At 62.9% G+C, this 19,827-nt stretch overlaps 1 protein-coding gene across 3 annotated transcripts; it reads right to left on the bottom strand.

Moving 5' to 3' along the window:
- Positions 1-1,837: 1,837 nt before the first annotated feature.
- Positions 1,838-17,650, bottom strand: CCDC102A (coiled-coil domain containing 102A). Of its 3 annotated transcripts, none has more exons than XM_064160564.1 (9): positions 17,575-17,650; positions 12,370-12,968; positions 10,689-10,891; positions 10,459-10,567; positions 10,109-10,225; positions 9,812-10,021; positions 7,414-7,584; positions 7,204-7,307; positions 1,838-2,425 (listed from the first exon to the last, which is right to left on the bottom strand). In XM_064160564.1, the coding sequence occupies exons 2-9, from the start codon at positions 12,907-12,909 to the stop codon at positions 2,296-2,298; spliced, it is 1,584 nt and encodes a 527-aa protein (XP_064016634.1). In that variant the 5' UTR covers positions 12,910-12,968; positions 17,575-17,650; the 3' UTR covers positions 1,838-2,295. The 3 variants fall into 3 exon arrangements, with proteins under 3 accessions (XP_064016634.1, XP_064016636.1, XP_064016635.1); XM_064160566.1 differs by lacking the exon at positions 1,838-2,425 and adding an exon at positions 6,536-6,812; XM_064160565.1 differs by lacking the exon at positions 1,838-2,425 and adding an exon at positions 6,948-7,100.
- Positions 17,651-19,827: the final 2,177 nt, after the last annotated feature.

Here is a 19,827-nt window from a genome sequence, read left to right as displayed (position 1 = left end):
CAGGGACAGCTTTTTGCTGCTGCTGCTTCCTTGTTTAATGCCCTTTTTATTTATCCCCAGCCATTATTCATCTGGTTTTGGGTTGTTTTTTAATGGCCCAACAAAGCAGGGTGGGGGGGGGGAAGGTGCCTGCAAGTGGATTTAGCTGGGAGTGGGCACCAAAACAGGAGCCAGCAACTCTGCACCTCCTATGTGGGGAATCCCTGCAGCTCCCCAAGGTGAGCACCCCCAAACATCTCTTCATCCACCAGTGAGCACCCATGCATGAGCAACTCAGCACCTCCCCAAGGTGAGCACCCCCAAACATCTCTTCATCCACCAGTGAGCACCCATGCATGAGCAACTCAGCACCTCCCCAAGGTGAGCACCCCCAAACAAGTCTTCATCCACCAGTGAGCACCCATGCATGAGCAACTCTGCACCTCCCCAAGGTGAGCACCCCTGCACCCCCAAACATCTCTTCATCCACCACTGAGCACCCATGCATGAGCAACTCAGCACCTCCCCAAGGTGAGCACCCCCAAACAAGTCTTCATCCACCAGTGAGCACCCATGCATGAGCAACTCAGCACCTCCCCAAGGTGAGCACCCCCAAACAAGTCTTCATCCACCACTGAGCACCCAATGCATGAGCAACTCAGCACCTCCCCAAGGTGAGCACCCCCAAACAAGTCTTCATCCACAAGTGAGCACCCATGCATGAGCAACTCAGCACCTCCCCAAGGTGAGCACCCCCAAACAAGTCTTCATCCACAAGTGAGCACCCATGCATGAGCAACTCAGCACCTCCTACATGGGGAACCCCTGCACCCCCCCATGCTCAGCACCCCTGCACCCGTGGGTGCAGCTGTTATGCCCCTGTGTTTCTCCAGCCACCTGCTGCTTGGCTCCCAGGCACAGGGATGGGCTTTACCCAGGAGCTGGGCTCCTAGAGAAGCACAGAATGGATTGGGTCAGAAGGAAACACCTTCAAGAGCATCCAGTTCCAACCCCTGCCCTGAGGAGAGGGACTTGGGGGTGCTGCTGGAGGAGAAGCTCAGCAGGAGCCAGCAGTGTGCACTTGCAGCCCAGAGAGCCAAGCAGAGCCTGGGCTGCAGCAGCAGCAGTGTGGGCAGCAGGGCCAGGGAGGGGATTCTGCCCCTCTGCTCTGCTCTGCTGAGAGCCCACCTGGAGTCCTGCATCCAGTGCTGGAGCCCCTGGCACAAGAGGGCTGTGGAGATGCTGCAGAGTGTCCAGAGCAGGGCCAGGAGGATGCTGAGAGGCTGCAGCAGCTCTGCTGTGAGCACAGCCTGAAAGAGTTGGGGCTGTGCAGGCTGCAGCAGAGGAGGCTCCCAGGGGACCTTCTGGTGGCCTTGCAGCATCTGCAGGGGGCTGCAAAAAAGCTGGGGAGGGACTTTGGAGGCTGTGAGGGAGTGGCAGGAGTGGGGGGGCTGGAGCAAAGCTGGAGGTGGGGAGAGTGAGGCTGGAGGGGAGGAGGAAGTTGCTGAGCAGGAGAGTGGGGAGAGGCTGGAATGGGTTGCCCAGGGAGGGGGTTGAGGCCCCATGGCTGGAGGTGTTTGAGGCCAGGCTGGCTGAGGCTGTGTGCAGCCTGCTCTAGGGTAGGGTGTCCCTGGCCATGGCAGGGGTTGGCACTGCCTGCTCCTTCTGCTCCCTTTCAGCCCTGCCTGGTTCTAGGATTCTATGACCAGGTTGCTCAAGCCCTCATCCAGCCTGGCCCTGAGCACCTCCAGGCAGGAGGCACAAAAGCTGTATGAGCTCGTGTGGGGCAGCAGTGGCAGCAAGGTGCCAACAGCAGCCACGCATCAGCTTCTCCCCAGCATTGTCCCACTCTCTCCTGGACGGGGCCAGAGCAGCAGCAGCCAGCAGGGGAGCCCAGGCCCCTCTGGGCTCTGTATTTACAGCACACACACACACAGGCCCCCTGTACACATAGATACATAGATATATAACACAGAGAAGGAGGGGCAGGAGAGCAGGGGCTGGCTGCAGGGCTCAGTGCCCCTCCCTGCCCTGCACATCCTCCTCTGGGGCTGCTCAGTGCTGCCGCCGTCGGTGGCCGCATCCACGTCCCGGGAGATGCTGGCGCTGGAGGGGTCCTCAGGGACTGCCCGAGGGAGGGGCAGCAGGCTGGGAGCATCCCTGGGAAGCTTCCTCTCGGCCGCTCCGCTCCGCACTTCAGCTTCTCCGTCCACACCGAGGGGATGGCACAGCCCAGCCCTCGCCCTCACGGGCACCTGGTGGGCAGGGAACGGCCGTGGGGGCGTTCTTGAGGCGCTGCCACCTGGCCCCTGGCTTCTAAGGCACTTGGATCTGCAGGTCCTCATCCTCGTCGGGGTCGCTGGTCCCATCGCCGGCGTCGTCGGGGCCGAAGCGGGAGGCGCTGCGCATCTTGCCGAAGAGAGGAGCGCTCTGCTGCCGCCGCAGCCTGCCGGGGCACAGCTGCTGCCCTCAGAGCCCTGGGCACAGCCCCCCGGGGCGATGCCACCTCTGCAGCGTGGTCCCAGTGGGACCTCACCCTCTGCGCTGAGCTCTGGTTACAGGAGCAGCCCCACCCAGATCTGGCACTGCGGCTGGGGAGCCCTGGATGGTGCTCGGCAGGAGCTGGGCACTGAGTGGAACCCTCAGGGGTTGGATACTTCCACATTGGGCATCCCAGCTGAGCAGGGAGGACACCATCCCACATCCCCCATCCCCCATCCCCCATCCCCATCCCCCATCCCCCATCCCCCATCCTCCATCCCCATCCCCCATCCTCCATCCCCATCCCCCATCCTCCATCCCCCATCCCCCATCCCCATTCCCCATCCCCCATCCTCCATCCCCATCCCCCATCCCCATCCTCCATCCCCATCCTCCATCCTCCATCCCCATCCCACATCCTCCATCCCCATCCCCCATCCTCCATCCCCATCCCACATCCTCCGTCCCCCATCCTCCATTCCCATCCCCCATCCTCCATCCCCATTCCCCATCCTCCATCCCCATCCTCCATCCCCATCCCCCATCCTCCATCCCCATTCCCCATCCTCCATCCCCATCCCACATCCTCCATCCCCATCCTCCATCCTCCATCCCCATCCCCCATCCTCCATCCCCATCCTCCATCCCCATCCTCCATCCCCATCCTCCATCCCCATCCCCATCCTCCATCCCCATCCCCCATCCCCCATCCTCCATCCCCCATCTTCCATCCCCATTCCCCAACCTCCATCCCCATCCCCCATCCTCCATCCCCATCCCCCATCCTCCATCCTCCATCCCCCTTCCCCATCCCCCATCCCCATCCCACATCCCCCATCCCCCATCCTCCATCCTCCATCCCCCATCCCACATCCCCCATCCCCCATCCTCCATCCTCCATCCCCCATCCCCATCCCCCATCCCCATCCCACATCCCCCATCCCCCATCCTCCATCCCCAATCCCCCATCCCCCATCCTCCATCCCCATTCCCCATCCTCCATCCCCATCCCACATCCCCCATCCCCCATCCTCCATCCCCCATCCTCCATCCCCATTCCCCATCCTCCATCCCCATCCCACATCCCCCATCCCCCATCCTCCATCCTCCATCCCCCATCCCCATCCCCCATCCCCATCCCACATCCCCCATCCCCCATCCTCCATCCCCAATCCCCCATCCCCCATCCTCCATCCCCATTCCCCATCCTCCATCCCCATCCCACATCCCCCATCCCCCATCCTCCATCCCCCATCCTCCATCCCCATTCCCCATCCTCCATCCCCATCCCACATCCCCCATCCCCCATCCTCCATCCCCATCCCCCATCCCCATCCTCCATCCCCCATCCCCCATCCTCCATCCCCCATCCTCCATCCCCATCCCCCTCCTAAAATCGAGCTTCACCTCAAGAGTGTCTATTCCCAGGGTGAGTTTAGCTCCTTGCTCACCTTCCTGCCCCAAAACTTCACCCACCACCGTTTATGAAGCAAACTCAACCCCCTCCCCCACCACTCCCCACCCTAAATGCCCAGGACCAGGTCAGGTCCCCACCACTTTGCTGCCTTTTTACTGGAAATGCTGAATTATTTAAGGCAGAGCACCTGGGGGAGGCTGGGAGTGGAGAGGGAGGGGGTGGGGAGGGAGGGAAGATGAAGCTTCCATTATCCCTCCATGATTTAATGAAGATGTCCCAATAAAAGAAAGGAGGATCATAAACACAGCTCCCCCCCCACTTCACTCCCCCTACCCAGTGCCTCCCAGAGCTGCTGCATCGATCTCCCACCACTGCTTCAGCTCCTTTGCTGCTGGAGATGCAAACTGGGGCCAGGGAGAGGGTTTAGAGCAACTAAATTCACCTCCCACCTGCCCCAAACCTGCTGAGGGATGCTCAGAACCTGCCCTGGGTCCTTGCTGGTGCTCACCAATGCCCACCCTGGGTCCTGTGCTCACTGGGACTGAAGCTGCTCCAACTGCACCTGGATGAGGGCAACCAAACTCACCTCCCACCTGCCCCAAACCTGCTGAGGGATGCTCAGAACCTGCCCTGGGTCCTTGCTGGTGCTCACCAAAGCCCACCCTGGGTCCTGTGCTCACTGGGACTGAAGATGCTCCAACTGCACCTGGATGAGGGCAACCAAACTCACCTCCCACCTGCCCCAAACCTGCTCAGGGATGCTCAGGACCTGCCATGGGTCCTTGCTGGTGCTCACCAATGCCCACCCTAGGTCCTGAGCTCACTGGGACTGAAGATGCTTCAGCTGCACCTGGATGAGGGCAACTAAACTCACCTCCCACCTGCCCCAAACCTGCTGAGGGATGCTCTGGCCCTGGGTCCTTGCTGTGTGGAACCTCAAGCTCACTGGGACTGAAGATGCTTCAGCTGCACCTGGATGAGGGCAACTAAACTCACCTCCCACCTGCCCCAAACCTGCTGAGGGATGCTCAGAACCTGCCCTGGGTCCTTGCTGGGTGGAACCTCAAGCTCACTGAGATTGAAGATGCTCCAGCTGCACCTGGATGAGGGCAACCAAACTCACCTCCCACCTGCCCCAAACCTGCTGAGGGATGCTCAGGACCCTGGCCCTGGCTTCCTGCTGGGTGGAACCTCAAGCTCACCGGGACTGAAGATGCTCCAAGTGCACCTGGATGAGGGCAACCAAATTCACCTCCCACCTGCCCCAAACCTGCTGAGGGATGCTCAGAACCTGCCCTGGGTCCTTGCTGGTGCTCACCAGTGCCCACCCTGGGTCCTGTGCTCACTGGGACTGAAGATGCTCCAACTGCACCTGGATGAGGGCAACCAAACTCACCTCCCACCTGCCCCAAACCTGCTGAGGGATGCTCAGGACCCTGGCCCTGGGTCCTTGCTGGTGCTCACCAATGCCCACCCTGGGTCCTGTGCTCACTGGGACTGAAGATGCTCCAACTGCACCTGGATGAGGGCAACTAAATTCACCTCCCACCTGCCCAAAACCTGCTGAGGGATGCTCAGAACCTGCCCTGGGTCCTTGCTGGTGCTCACCAAAGCCCACCCTGGGTCCTGTGCTCACTGGGACTGAAGATGCTCCAACTGCACCTGGATGAGGGCAACCAAACTCACCTCCCACCTGCCCCAAACCTGCTGAGGGATGCTCTGGCCCTGAGTCCTTGCTGGGTGGAACTTCAAGCTCACTGAGACTGAAGATGCTTCAGCTGCACCTGGATGAGGGCAACCAAACTCACCTCCCACCTGCCCCAAACCTGCTGAGGGATGCTCAGAACCTGCCCTGGGTCCTTGCTGGTGCTCACCAAAGCCCACCCTGGGTCTTGTGCTCACTGGGACTGAAGATGCTTCAGCTGCACCTGGATGAGGGCAACCAAACTCACCTCCCACCTGCCCCAAACCTGCTAAGGGATGCTCAGGACCTGCCATGGGTCCTTGCTGGTGCTCACCAATGCCCACCCTGGGTCCTGTGCTCACTGGGACTGAAGATGCTCCAACTGCACCTGGATGAGGGCAACCAAACTCACCTCCCACCTGCCCCAAACCTGCTGAGGGATGCTCAGAACCTGCCTGGGTCCTTGCTGGTGCTCACCAAAGCCCACCCTGGGTCCTGAGCTCACTGGGACTGAAGATGCTCCAACTGCACCTGGATGAGGGCAACCAAATTCACCTCCCACCTGCCCAAAACCTGCTGAGGGATGCTCAGAACCTGCCCTGGGTCCTTGCTGGTGCTCACCAAAGCCCACCCTGGGTCCTGTGCTCACTGGGACTGAAGATGCTTCAGCTGCACCTGGATGAGGGCAACCAAACTCACCTCCCACCTGCCCCAAACCTGCTGAGGGATGCTCAGAACCTGCCCTGGGTCCTTGCTGGTGCTCACCAAAGCCCACCCTGGGTCCTGTGCTCACTGGGACTGAAGATGCTCCAACTGCACCTGGATGAGGGCAACCAAACTCACCTCCCACCTGCCCCAAACCTGCTGAGGGATGCTCAGAACCTGCCCTGGGTCCTTGCTGGTGCTCACCAATGCCCACCCTGGGTCCTGAGCTCACTGGGGCTGAAGATGCTCCAGCTGCACCTGGATGAGGGCAACCAAACTCACCTCCCACCTGCCCCAAACCTGCTGAGGGATGCTCAGGACCTGCCCTGGGTCCTTGCTGGTGCTCACCAAAGCCCACCCTGGGTCCTGTGCTCACTGGGACTGAAGATGCTCCAACTGCACCTGGATGAGGGCAACCAAACTCACCTCCCACCTGCCCCAAACCTGCTGAGGGATGCTCAGAACCTGCCCTGGGTCCTTGCTGGTGCTCACCAAAGCCCACCCTGGGTCCTGTGCTCACTGGGACTGAAGATGCTTCAGCTGCACCTGGATGAGGGCAACCAAACTCACCTCCCACCTGCCCCAAACCTGCTGAGGGATGCTCAGAACCTGCCCTGGGTCCTTGCTGGTGCTCACCAGTGCCCACCCTGGGTCCTGTGCTCACTGGGACTGAAGATGCTCCAACTGCACCTGGATGAGGGCAACCAAACTCACCTCCCACCTGCCCCAAACCTGCTGAGGGATGCTCAGAACCTGCCCTGGGTCCTTGCTGGTGCTCACCAAAGCCCACCCTGGGTCCTGAGCTCACTGGGACTGAAGATGCTCCAACTGCACCTGGATGAGGGCAACCAAACTCACCTCCCACCTGCCCCAAACCTGCTGAGGGATGCTCAGGACCCTGGCCCTGGGTTCCTGCTGGGTGGAACCTCAAGCTCACCGGGACTGAAGATGCTCCAGCTGCACCTGGAAGCTCTCACTCTGCTCTGTCTGCTCGTCCAGCGACCGCTGCAGCTTCCGCGTCTGGTTGTGAGCCTCATCCAGCTGTGTGGCATGGCACAGGGTGGCATGGGACAGGGCTGTTGGCAAGCTGCCAAGGGAGCAGGGGCTTCCCACCCCTGTCCCAGTCCACCAGGGTGAGCTTCCCCACCTCATCCTCAGCTTGGGCCAGCTCCTTCTTCAGCTCCTCCACCCTCAGGCGCAGCTTCTTCACCTCGCCCTCGTGCTGCTCCACTCGGCGGTTGGCATGGGCCAGCTCTGCCATCTTCTCCTGGTACTGCTTCTTCAGCTTGCTGTGGACGTGCTTCAGGTCAGCCAGCTCCTGCAGTAGGCACAGGGTAGGGTTGGGGTTGAGCACACAGCAGCCATCCCTACTGCTGGGTGCTCCTTTTTCCCTTCCCAGGGACATCTCCCCCTATAGCCCACGCCATGGTGTAGGAGCTGATGGAGCAAGGATGAGGTCACCATCAGCCCTGGATGAAGGCTTCAGCAGTCTGCACTTGAGAAGGTCCTGGGGAATGCTGAGCCATTGCTGAAGTGGAAAGGCAGAAGGTGGTTAAGTGTCCATAAATCTCTGAGGGGAGTGGTGGGGGTCAAGTGGAGGGGGCCAAACTCTTTTGGGTGATGGACAAGGACCAACGGACACAAACCTGACCAAGGAAGGTTCCTCCTCAACAGGAGGAGAAACTTCTTTACAGTGAGGGTGAAGGAGCCCTGGAGCAGGCTGCCCAGGGTGGGGAGGCTGTGGAGTCTCCTTCTCTGGAGGCTTTCAAACCTCTGTGTGTGGCATTTGGGCAAGGGCAGGCTGGACCAGATGGGCTCTGGAGGCTTTCAAACCCCTGTGTGTGGCACTGGGGCAAGGGGAGGTTGGACCAGATGGGCTCTGGAGGCTTTCAAACCCCTGTGTGTGGCACTTTGGCAAGGGCAGGCTGGACCAGATGGGCTCTGGAGGCTTTCAAACCCCTGTGTGTGGCACTGGGGCAAGGGGAGGTTGGACCAGATGGGCTCTGGAGGCTTCCAAACCCCTGTGTGTGGCACTTGGGCAAGGGGAGGTTGGACCAGATGGGCTCTGGAGGCTTTCAAACCCCTGTGTGTGGCACTTGGGCAAGGGCAGGTTGGACCAGATGGGCTCTGGAGGCTTTCAAACCCCTGTGTGTGGCATTTGGGCAAGGGCAGGCTGGACCAGATGGGCTCTGGAGGCTTTCAAACCCCTGTGTGTGGCACTGGGGCAAGGGCAGGCTGGACCAGATGGGCTCTGGAGGCTTTCAAACTCCTGTGTGTGGCACTTTGGCAAGGGCAGGCTGGACCAGATGGGCTCTGGAGGCTTTCAAACCCCTGTGTGTGGCACTTTGGCAAGGGCAGGCTGGACCAGATGGGCTCTGGAGGCTTTCAAACCCCTGTGTGTGGCATTTGGGCAAGGGCAGGTTGGACCAGATGAGCTCTGGAGGCTTTCAAACCCCTGTGTGTGGCACTTGGGCAAGGGCAGGCTGGACCAGATGAGCTCTGGAGGCTTTCAAACCCCTGTGTGTGGCACTTGGGCAAGGGCAGGCTGGACCAGGTGGGCTCTGGAGGCTTTCAAACCCCTGTGTGTGGCATTTGGGCAAGGGCAGGCTGGACCAGATGGGCTCTGGAGGCTTTCAAACCCCTGTGTGTGGCACTTGGGCAAGGGCAGGCTGGACCAGATGGGCTCTGGAGGCTTTCAAACCCCTGTGTGTGGCACTGGGGCAAGGGCAGGCTGGACCAGATGGGCTCTGGAGGCTTTCAAACCCCTGTGTGTGGCACCTGGGGCAAGGGGAGGTTGGACCAGATGGGCTCTGGAGGCTTCCAAACCCCTGTGTGTGGCACTTGGGCAAGGGGAGGTTGGACCAGATGGGCTCTGGAGGCTTTCAAACCCCTGTGTGTGGCATTTGGGCAAGGGCAGGCTGGACCAGATGGGCTCTGGAGGCTTTCAAACCCCTGTGTGTGGCACTTGGGGCAAGGGGAGGCTGGACCAGATGGGCTCTGGAGGCTTTCAAACCCCTGTGTGTGGCATTTGGGCAAGGGGAGGTTGGACCAGATGGGCTCTGGAGGCTTTCAAACCCCTGTGTGTGGCACTTTGGCAAGGGCAGGCTGGACCAGATGAGCTCTGGAGGCTTTCAAACCCCTGTGTGTGGCATTTGGGCAAGGGCAGGTTGGACCAGATGAGCTCTGGAGGCTTTCAAACCCCTGTGTGTGGCACTTGGGCAAGGGCAGGCTGGACCAGATGAGCTCTGGAGGCTTTCAAACCCCTGTGTGGGGCACTTGGGCAAGGGCAGGCTGGACCAGATGAGCTCTGGAGGCTTTCAAACCCCTGTGTGTGGCATTTGGGCAAGGGCAGGTTGGACCAGATGGGCTCTGGAGGCTTTCAAACCCATGTGTGTGGCATTTGGGCAAGGGCAGGCTGGACCAGATGGGCTCTGGAGGCTTTCAAACCCCTGTGTGTGGCACTGGGGCAAGGGCAGGCTGGACCAGATGGGCTCTGGAGGTCCTTTCCATCTCTTGAGCAGGAGAGGTGAGCATCCCAGGCTCACCTTGTTCTTCTCGAAGAGCTCAGCCTGGATGGTTTTGAGGTCGGTGTCCAGGGCGCTGGCCGTCTGGCGCCGCTTGCGAGCCAAAACCTCCTCCAGGTCCTCGATCTGCGCCCGCAGCTTCTTGTTCTCCCGCTCCAGGTTGAGCTTCTCCGTCTCCAAACGCTCCCGACGGCCCCACTCGGCCGCGTTCTCTGCCTGCAGCCGCTCCATCTGCGACAGGCACATGCCAGAGGGCGGCAGAGGACCTCCCCCCACCCCACCCCCACTGCCCCTTCGCCGCTGCCTTCGCCCCCTCACCTCGGCGCGCAGCTCTGCCAGCTTCTTATCCATGCTGGAGCGAGCGCCCAGCTCATCCTCCAGGTCCTCGGAGATGCGTCCCAGCTCGTCCTGGTGGATCTCCTTCAGGATGTTGAGCTGTAGAGGGGGGGGACACGCAGCACTCGAGGCGGGCAGCAGCAAGCCCCCACTTTGCACAGCCTGAGCCCTGCCTGCACCCGTGGACCGCCTGGCTCAGGAGCGCTACGACCCCTACAGGAGCACCCCGCAGCTGGGCAGGTGGCCGCGTCCGAGCATCAGGACCACTCCGCCCGCTGGAGGATGTGCCAAGCCCAGGGGCACTCCTGATGCCCACCAGGCGCTTTGCTCACCTGCTTCATCACCTCCTGCTTGTTCTTGTTGAGCTCCTCGTACTTGATCTTCCACTGGCTGAGCTCGGCCTCCAGCTTCTCAATGCTCTTGCTGAGCCCCAGCTTGTCCCTGCGGAGAGACAGCGCTGACGGCAGCCGGCAGGACCCCGCAGCGCATCCCCTCCCGGTGGGCACCAAAGGCAGCGCTCAGCCGGCGCCCTTGGCACAAGGACGATGCCCCGGGCACTCACTCCCGCTCTTTGAGCAGCACTTTTTGGGATTCATCCAGCCTCAGCTTGAGGGCAGTGACTTTGGTGGCCTCCTCCTCCACGACGCTGACATCCTCCCAGAGCAGGCGGCTCCGCTCCTGGCGGGCGAAGGAGCCTCGGGGGCCTCGCTGCTCCCAGCTCTCGTCCTGCTTACTCGGCAAGATGTTTTCCATCAGCTCCAGCTCCTGCGGCGCCGTGGGTGGCCCAGCAGAGAGGACAGGGTGAGGGGGGTGGGAGTGGCCTTGGCTTCCCACCCCCGACGGCACCCACCGGCCACTAAGAGCATCCCTCCAGCCACCTCCTCTCCGGGTCCCTAGGGAATCCCTGAGGGTGATGGAGAGGGACCCAATGCTCCGCGGGGAGCTGCCCCACACCGCCAGGCTCTGCTGCCAGCTCCCTGCCTTTCCTGGCTGGAAATCCGGGAGGAGAATCCTCCTATCTGCCACCAGCTTATCGCTGCCGCTGCCACGTGGGCAACCTTCTGCCGAGCATCCTGAGCCGCAGAGGTTTTCGAGGCAAGGAGACAGCCCCCGGGGGATCAAGCGGGGAGTCCGCGGGGAGTGCTCGGATCGGGCTCAGATCTGCCGCTCGGCGGCGATGCCATGACGGAATGAGTTGGCACGGCACGGCATGGCATGGCACGGCACTTAGTGACAGCGGCAGAGAGGAGAGGGCTGGAGCAGCTGGGAGCGGCTCTGTCGCCCCCTCCTGCCTTCTCTTCCTCTCGTCTTCAGCACAGAGCTCCCCCGGAAAGCCACATGGGCACCTTGGCATTCCAGTTGTCGCTGGCAGATGCCACTGGCACAGCCAAAGCAGCTGTCCCCACTACCAGCACATCAGTTTTTGCCAGTGCTGCACAGGGCTATGAGGGTCCTGAACCCTCCCCCCCCAAAGATACTGCTCTGAGAGGGGTCTGCCCCCTACAATGCTGTGCCAAGAGGGGTCTGACCCCATGATACTGCTCTGAGAGGGGTCTGATGCCCCTAAATGCTGTGCCAAGAGGGGTCTGACCTCATGATACTGCTCTGAGAGGGGTCTGACCCCTACAATGCTGTGCCAAGAGGGGTCTGATGTCCCTAAATGCTGTGCCAAGAGGGGTCTGTCCTCATGATACTGCTCTGAGTGGGGTCTGATGCCCCTAAATGCTGTGCCAAGAGGGGTCTGACCTCATGATACTGCTCTGAGAGGGGTCTGACCCCTACAACACTGTGCCAAGAGGGGTCTGACCTCATGATACTGCTCTGAGGGGGGATCTGCCCCCTACAATGCTGTGCCAAGAGGGGTCTGCCCCCTCCATACTGCTCTGAGGGGGAGGTCTGACTCCCAAAATGCTGTGCCAAGAGGGGTCTGCCCCCTCCATACTGCTCTGAGGGGGGGTCTGCCCCCTACAATGCTGTGCCAAGAGGGGTTTGCCCCCTCCATACTGCTCTGAGGGGGGAGGTCTGACCCCCAAAATGCTGTGCCAAGAGGGGTCTGCCCCCTCCATACTGCTCTGAGAGGGCTCTGCCCCCTCACACTGTGCAAGAGAGGTCTGTCCCCACTGATGCCCAGTTTCTGCAGGGCAGGGAGTGGCCCGGTGGGCACCCACAAGCAGAGGTGGTTTGGGGTGAGCAGAGCCCCCTCCCCATGGCACCCGGGACGGGCACCCCTCTCCACCTCTCACCTTAGCTTTTTGGGGCGTCTCAGCCCCGACATCCCTCACAGGCTCATGCTCAGGGTCAGCCTCTGCCTCTGCCCCGTCGGCGTCGGGAGGGCAGCCGGTGCCAGGCTGGCCATGAAGCCGCGGCGGGGTGCGAGCCGCCGGGGACCTCTCCTCCGGTCGGTCGCGGTCACGGTCACGTCGAAGGCTTGCCAGCTCCTTGGTGAGGGCTTCCAGGCGGTGGCGCAGCTGCCGCACCTCCTCCCGGGCTCGGTTGCGCTCTGCCCGCACCTTGCTCCACTTCTCTCGCCAGTTGGCGGTGCAGTCCGACCACCACCGCATCGTCTTCTCCATCTGCGCCGCCCTCGCCCGAGCCTCCTCCAGCTCCCGCAGCCGCAGCTCCTCACGTCCCTCCCAGTCCCCTTCCAGCAGCGCCGGCGGTGGCCCCGGGGAGGGCGTCCCGCTGGGAGGGGATGGGGAAGGCTCCGGAGCCAGCAGGGCAAGCAGAGAGCCCCCCGGCAGCGGCGGGGAGCCGGCCAGGCGTGAGGCGCTGCTTTGGCTCATGGTGGGTCTCACCTAGGGCATGGCCGTCGGCGTTGGGGCAGTGCCCTCTGCCCGGGCACCTGTGGGAGATAAGGAGGGGCTGGAGGGAAGTGGAGGTGCAGTGCCTAGGTTTGGAGGGTGGTGGCACACTGAGTATCACCCAGTATCATCAGGGTTGGAAGAGACCTCACAGAGCATCAAGTCCAACCCTTTAGCACAGAGCTCAAGGCCAGACCATGGCACCAAGTGCCACGTCCAGTCCTGCCTTGAACGGCTCCAGGGACGGCGACTCCACCACCTCCCCGGGCAGCCCATTCCAGTGGCCAATGACTCTCTCAGCGATGAGGTTGCTGGCAGGGATTCTGCTCAGGTCTCTCTGGTGATGTCCCCCCAGCCAGGTCCCTAACATGACCCCCACCCCTCACAGTGAGGAGCCAAGTGATGGCCCCAGCTAAGCCTCCAACGAAGACCCCAGTGAGGTCCTCAGCAAGGACCCTAAGCAGGGTCCCCCCTGAGGGCTCCTGGCAGTGATGGTCCCAGCAGCATCCCCAGGGAACACAACATCTGGCGAGCTCCTGCGTGAGGACCACAGCGCCACTGCCAGGCCGCCAGCACCTTGCCCCTCTCTGGCACCGCAGCCTGGCCAAGGCCACCTCAGCCAGTGCGCTGGAGGCAACATCTGCGTGCCATCTGGATGACGTCACCCGCATGATGTCACCCGCATGACATTACCTCCAGGCCTCCAAGACCATCCTAGGTGCTGCGGGCAGGGGGAGCTCAACAGCTCCAGTGAGAGTCGAAGCCCAGATCCGGTGCCAGCGAGGCAAGAACAGCTCCAGAGAGACCGAACTGGCCCTGGGGGGGAGCAGGATGCTGTGCACCTCAACAGCTCCTGTGGTGAGAGTGGAAGCCCAGACCCGGTGCCAGAGAGGCAGGAACAGCTCCAGCTAGACCAAACAGCCCATGGAAGGAGTAGGACGCTGTGCACATCAACTCCAGGGAGAGTCAAAGCCCAGACCCGGTGCCAGTGAGGCAAGAACAGCTCCAGAAGACTAAACTGGCCACGGGGGAGCAGGATGCTGTGCACCTCAACAGCTCCAGTGAGAGTGGAAGCCCAGACCCAGTGCCAGCGAGGCAAGAACAGCTCCAGAGACAGAACTGGCCATGGGGGAGCAGGATGCTGTGCACCTCAACAGCTCCAGTGAGAGCTGAAGCCCAGACCCAGTGCCAGCAAGGCAAGAACAGCTCCAGACAGACCGAACTGGCCATGGGGGAGCAGGATGCTGTGCACCTCAATAGCTCCAGTGGTGAGAGTTGAAGCCCAGACCCAGTGCCAGCGAGGCAAGAACAGCTCCAGAGAGACCAAACTGGCCATGGAGGGGGCTTGGCTGCACCTCAACAGCTCCAGTGGTGAGAGTCAAAGCCCAGATCCAGTGCCAGCGAGGCAAGAACAGCTCCAGAGAGACTGAAATGGCCCTGGGGGGAGCAGGATGCTGTGCACCTCAACAGCTCCTGTGGTGGAAGTCAAAGCCCAGACCCAGTGCCAGCGAGGCAAGAACAGCTCCAGAGAGACTGAACTGGCCATGGGGAGGGAGCAGGATGCTGTGCACCTCAACAGCTCCAGTGGTGAGAGTCAAAGCCCAGACCCGGTGCCAGCGAGGCAAGAACAGCTCCAGACAGACCGAACTGGCCATGGGGGAGCAGGATGCTGTGCACCTCAATAGCTCCAGTGGTGAGAGTTGAAGCCCAGACCCGGTGCCAGCGAGGCAGGAACAGCTCCAGATGGACCAAACTGGCCATGGAGGGGAGCAGGATGCTGTGCACCTCAACAGCTCCTGTGGTGAGAGTTGAAGCCCAGACCTGGTGCCAGTGAGCCAAGAACAGCACCAGAGAGACCAAACTGGCCACGGGGGTGCAGGATGCTGTGCACCTCAGCAGCTCCAGTGGTGAGAGCTGAAGCCCAGATCCATGCTGGCAAGGCAAGAACAGCTCCAGACAGACCAAACTGGCCATGGAGAGGAGCAGGATGCTGTGCACCTCAACAGCTCCTGTGGTGGAAGTCAAAGCCCAGACCCGGTGCCAACGAGGCAAGAACAGCTCCAGAGAGACCAAACTGGCCATGGGGGAGCAGGATGCTGTGCACCTCAACAGCTCCAGTGGTGAGAGTCAAAGCCCAGATCCAGTGCCAGCGAGGCAAGAACAGCTCCAGAGAGACCAAACTGGCCACGGGGGAGCAGGATGCTGTGCACCTCAACAGCTCCAGTTGTGAGAGTTGAAGCCCAGACCCAGTGCCAGCGAGGCAAGAACAGCTCCAGAGAGATTGAACTGGCCATGGGGGGGGGAGCAGGATGCTGTGCACCTCAACAGCTCCAGTGGTGAGAGTCAAAGCCCAGACCCGGTGCCAGCGAGGCAAGAACAGCTCCAGCTAGACCAAACTGACCATGGAGGGCAGCAGGATGCTGGCCAACGGCAGCCAGACGGAGGTAGCCGGACAGGCTCTGCCTCTCTGGTGATGGCACAAGGAAGGGCTGGTGCTGACGGCAGAGACCTCCCACCCGGGCTGGGCCAGGCGGATAAACCACCCCAGGAAACCCTAATGGGAGGCTGCTGAGAGCCCTAATGGGATAAGTACAGAGGGCAGCCGCGGTCAGCCCGCAGCATCCCGGCGGCTTTCCGGGACGGTGCAGCATGGACCCGTTGCCAGCCGGTGCCGGGGCAGCGGCAGCTGGCAGCGATGGGCTCCGCGCTGTGAAAAACGAGGTTTTCTCGGGTGGAATTTGGTGAAATGGTGAAGTTTTGGTCAAAGTCAGGGGCCGAGCCCTGGCCAGCGCCCTCCTGATTGCCCCGGAGAGGATAAACCGGGACCCAGCCGGGCACGGGCAGCGGGATGATGCCCACGGGCGCACGGGCATCCATGCAACACCCTCCGGAGTGCCTGCAGAGCACCGTTTCACACATGCAATGCCCACGGGAGCACGGCGCCCGTGGAACACCCACGGGAGTGCTGGTCCAACACCCTTGGAAGTCCTCATAGAGCACCGGCACCTCAGTGTAGAGCCCACGGGAGTCGCCACGGAGCACCAGCACCAGCGCAACGCTCACGGGAGTCCCCACGGAGCATCCACAGGAGCACCCGTGCAACGCCCACGGGAGCACAGACGGAGCACCGGCACCCACGGAGCACCCACAGGAGTCTCCGTGGGGGAACAGGCACCCATGCGGCACCCGCGGAACTCCCCACGGGCATCCACGCAGCGCCCACGAGAGCGCCAGCACCCGTGCAACGCCCACGGGAGTCCCCACGGAGCACCAGCACCCACGGAGCACCCACAGGAGCACCCGTGCAACGCCCACGGGAGCACAGACGGAGCACCGGCACCCATGGAGCACCCACAGGAGCACCCGTGCAACGCCCACGGGAGTCCCCACGGAGCACTGGCACCCACGGAGCACCCACAGGAGCACCCGTGCAACGCCCACGGGAGCACAGACGGAGCACCGGCACCCACGGAGCACCCACAGGAGTCTCCGTGGGGGAACAGGCACCCATGCGGCACCCGCGGAACTCCCCACGGGCATCCACGCAGCGCCCACGAGAGCGCCAGCACCCGTGCAACGCCCACGGGAGCACAGACGGAGCACCGGCACCCATGGAGCACCCACAGGAGCAGCCGTGCAACGCCCACGGGAGTCCCCACGGAGCACCGGCACCCACGGAGCACCCACAGGAGCACCCGTGCAACGTCCACGGGAGTCCCCACGGAGCACTGGCACCCACGGAGCACCCACAGGAGCACCCGTGCAACGTCCACGGGAGTCCCCACGGAGCACTGGCACCCACGGAGCACCCACAGGAGTCTCCGTGGGGCAACCGGCACCCATGCGGCACCCGCGGAAGTCCCCATGGAGCACGGGCATCCACGCAGCGCCCACGAGAGTGCCCAGCACCCGTGCAACGCCCACGGGAGTCCCCACGGAGCACCCACAGGAGTCTCCGGGTGGCAACCAGCACCCATGCGGCACCCGCGGAACTCCCCACGGGCATCCACGCAGCGCCCACGAGAGCGCCAGCACCCGTGCAACGCCCACGGGAGTCCCCACGGAGCACCGGCAGCGGCGAAGCCCCTCTCCGGGAGTCCCCACGCAGCGGCAGCACCCGTGCAGCACCGCCGGGAGCGCCCCGCACCCCCCCGCCCCCGGCCGTCCCCCCGGGCCGTGCCCCTCGGCCGCGGCAGGCGGCGTGGCGCTGCCCCCCCCCCCCCCCCCCCCCCCCCGTCCCGTCCCGCGCTCCCGGTGGGGGCGGGCCCTCTGTGGCTCAGCGCCTCCCCATTGGCCAGCGGCGCTGTCACTCAGCGGCGGGCGGTGACGCGCCCCGGCCCGCGGGGATCCGCCGCATTCCTCCGCGCCCGCCCCGCCCTGTCCCGCACGGCGCCGTGGGGCCGGGACCGCACGGCCCAGCACGGCTCGGCTCGGTACCGCCTCGCTCGGCTCGGTACCGTCCGTCCCGGCGCGGCCCCTTCCCCCCCCCCCCCGCCCCGCTCCCCTCCGCTCCTCGGCCCAAGTTTGCCGCAACTTTTGCCGTCCCTCCGCCGCCGCCGCCACCGCCGGTGCCGGTGCCGTGACGCAGCCGCCCGCCCGCCCGGCCCGCCCCGACCCGCTCCCGTCTCCTCCCCTCGCCTCCCTCACCGGTGCCGGTACCGGTGCGGCAGCGGAGCGGGCAGCCCGGGGCGCTGCCGGCCGAGTCTCCTCCTCCTTTTCCCCCTTCCTCCTCCTCCTCCTCCTCCTCCTCCTCCTCCTCCTCCTCCTCCTCCTCCTCCTCCTCCTCCTCCTCCTCCTCCTCCTCCTCCTCCTCCTCCTCCTCCTCCTCCTCCTCCACCACCACCTCCTCCTCCTCCCGCCGCCGCTCCCGCCCCCCGCCCGCGCCCATGGCGGGGTCGGTGCCGCCGCCGGGGCCCATCCCGGATCCACGGGTGCGTGTCCTGCCTGCCCGGGGGCTGCCGCCGTGCCGCGACCGAATCGCCCCTTGCACCCTTGCCCCGCTTTAGTCGGGTGGGTTCCCAGGTGGTTCTGCTTCTGGTGGCGTTTCCACGCGTGTGGAACCGCAGGGGCACCGTGCACGGCGATGCGCACGCGTGTGGGGGCGTGGGGGCGCGTTGGCATCCTGCACACGCGTGTGGTTTGCCCGTGGGTGCACCCTGGCGTCCTGCACACGCGTGTGGTTTGCCCGTGGGTGCACCCTGGCATACTGCTCACGCGTGTGGTTTGCCCGTGGGTGCACCCTGGCATACTGCTCACACGTGTGCGGAGGTTCGTGGGTGAACCCTGGCATCCTGCATGCATGTGCGGCATGGGTGCCCACTGGCGTCCTGTGCCCGCCTGTGATGTGGGGTGTGAGTGCCCCCTGGCATCTCGCATGCATGTGGAGTGGGTGCTCATTGGCATCACGCACACAGGTGCAGTGCAAAGCATGGGTGCAGCCTGGCATCTTGCATGTGTGTGAGGTGTGGGTGCCCACTGGCATCCTGCATGCATGAGGAGTGGGTGCACATTGGCATCCTGCACACAGATGTAGTGCAAAGCATGGGTGCAGCCTGGCATCCTGAATATGTGTGTGAGGTGTGGGTGCCCACTGGCATCTCGCATGCATGTGGAGTGGGTGCTCATTGGCATCATGCACACAGATGTAGTGCAAAGCCTGGCTGCAGCCTGGCATCCTGCATACATATGGGGATGTGGGTTCCCACTGGTGTCCTGTGCATGTCTGTGATGTGGGGTTTGGGTGCCCACTGGCATCTCACATGCATGGGAGCTCATTGGCATCATGCACACAGATGCAGTGCAAAGCATGGGTGCAGCCTGGCATCCTGCATGTGTGTGAGGTGTGAGTGCCCACTGGCGTCCTGCATGCACGAGGAGTGGGTGCACATTGGCATCCTGCACACACATGTAGTGCAAAGTATGGGTGCAGCCTGGCATCCTGAATATGTGTGTGAGGTGTGGGTGCCCACTGGCATCCTGCATGCATGAGGAGTGGGTGCACATTGGCATCCTGCACACAGACGCAGTGCAAAGCCTGGCTGCAGCCTGGCATCCTGCATATGCGTGCAGTGCCCACTGGTGTCCTGCACACGCCTGTGCTGTGAGGTGTGGGTGCCCACTGGCATCTTGCATGCATATGGAGTGGGTGCTCATTGGCATCATGCACACAGCTGCAGTGCAAAGCCTGGCTGCAGCCTGGCATCCTGCATATGCGTGCGGTGCCCACTGGTGTCCTGCACACGCCTGTGATGTGACACCCACTGGCATCTCGCATGCATGAGGAGTGGGTGCACACTGGCATCCTGCACACACAGATGCAGTGCAAAGCATGGGTGCAGCCTGGCATCCTGCATGTGTGTGAGGTGTGGGTGCCCACTGGCATCTCGCATGCACGTGGAGTGGGTGCCCATTGGCATCCTGCACAAAGACGCAGTGCAAAGCCTGGCTGCAGCCTGGCATCCTGCATATGCGTGCAGTGCCCACTGGTGTCCTGCACACGCCTGTGCTGTGAGGTGTGGGTGCCCACTGGCATCTCGCATGCATGTGGAGTGGGTGCTCATTGGCATCACGCACACAGCTGCAGTGCAAAGCATGGGTGCAGCCTGGCATCCTGCATGTGTGTGAGGTGTGGGTGCCCACTGGCATCTCGCATGCACGAGGAGTGGGTGCACATTGGCATCCTGCACACACAGATGCAGTGCAAAGTATGGGTGCAGCCTGGCATCCTGAATATGTGTGTGAGGTGTGGGTGCCCACTGGCATCTCTCATGCATGAGGAGTGGGTGCACATTGGCATCCTGCACACAGACGCAGTGCAAAGCCTGGCTGCAGCCTGGCATCCTGCATACATATGGGGATGTGGGTGCCCACTGGCGTCCTGTACACCCCTGTGATATGCAG

Source organism: Pogoniulus pusillus, chromosome 20, assembly GCF_015220805.1.
Source record: "Pogoniulus pusillus isolate bPogPus1 chromosome 20, bPogPus1.pri, whole genome shotgun sequence".
Classification (NCBI taxonomy): domain Eukaryota; kingdom Metazoa; phylum Chordata; class Aves; order Piciformes; family Lybiidae; genus Pogoniulus; species Pogoniulus pusillus.
The sequence above is the reverse complement of the archived record's forward strand: the minus strand, read 5'-3'. Positions and strand labels throughout refer to the sequence as shown.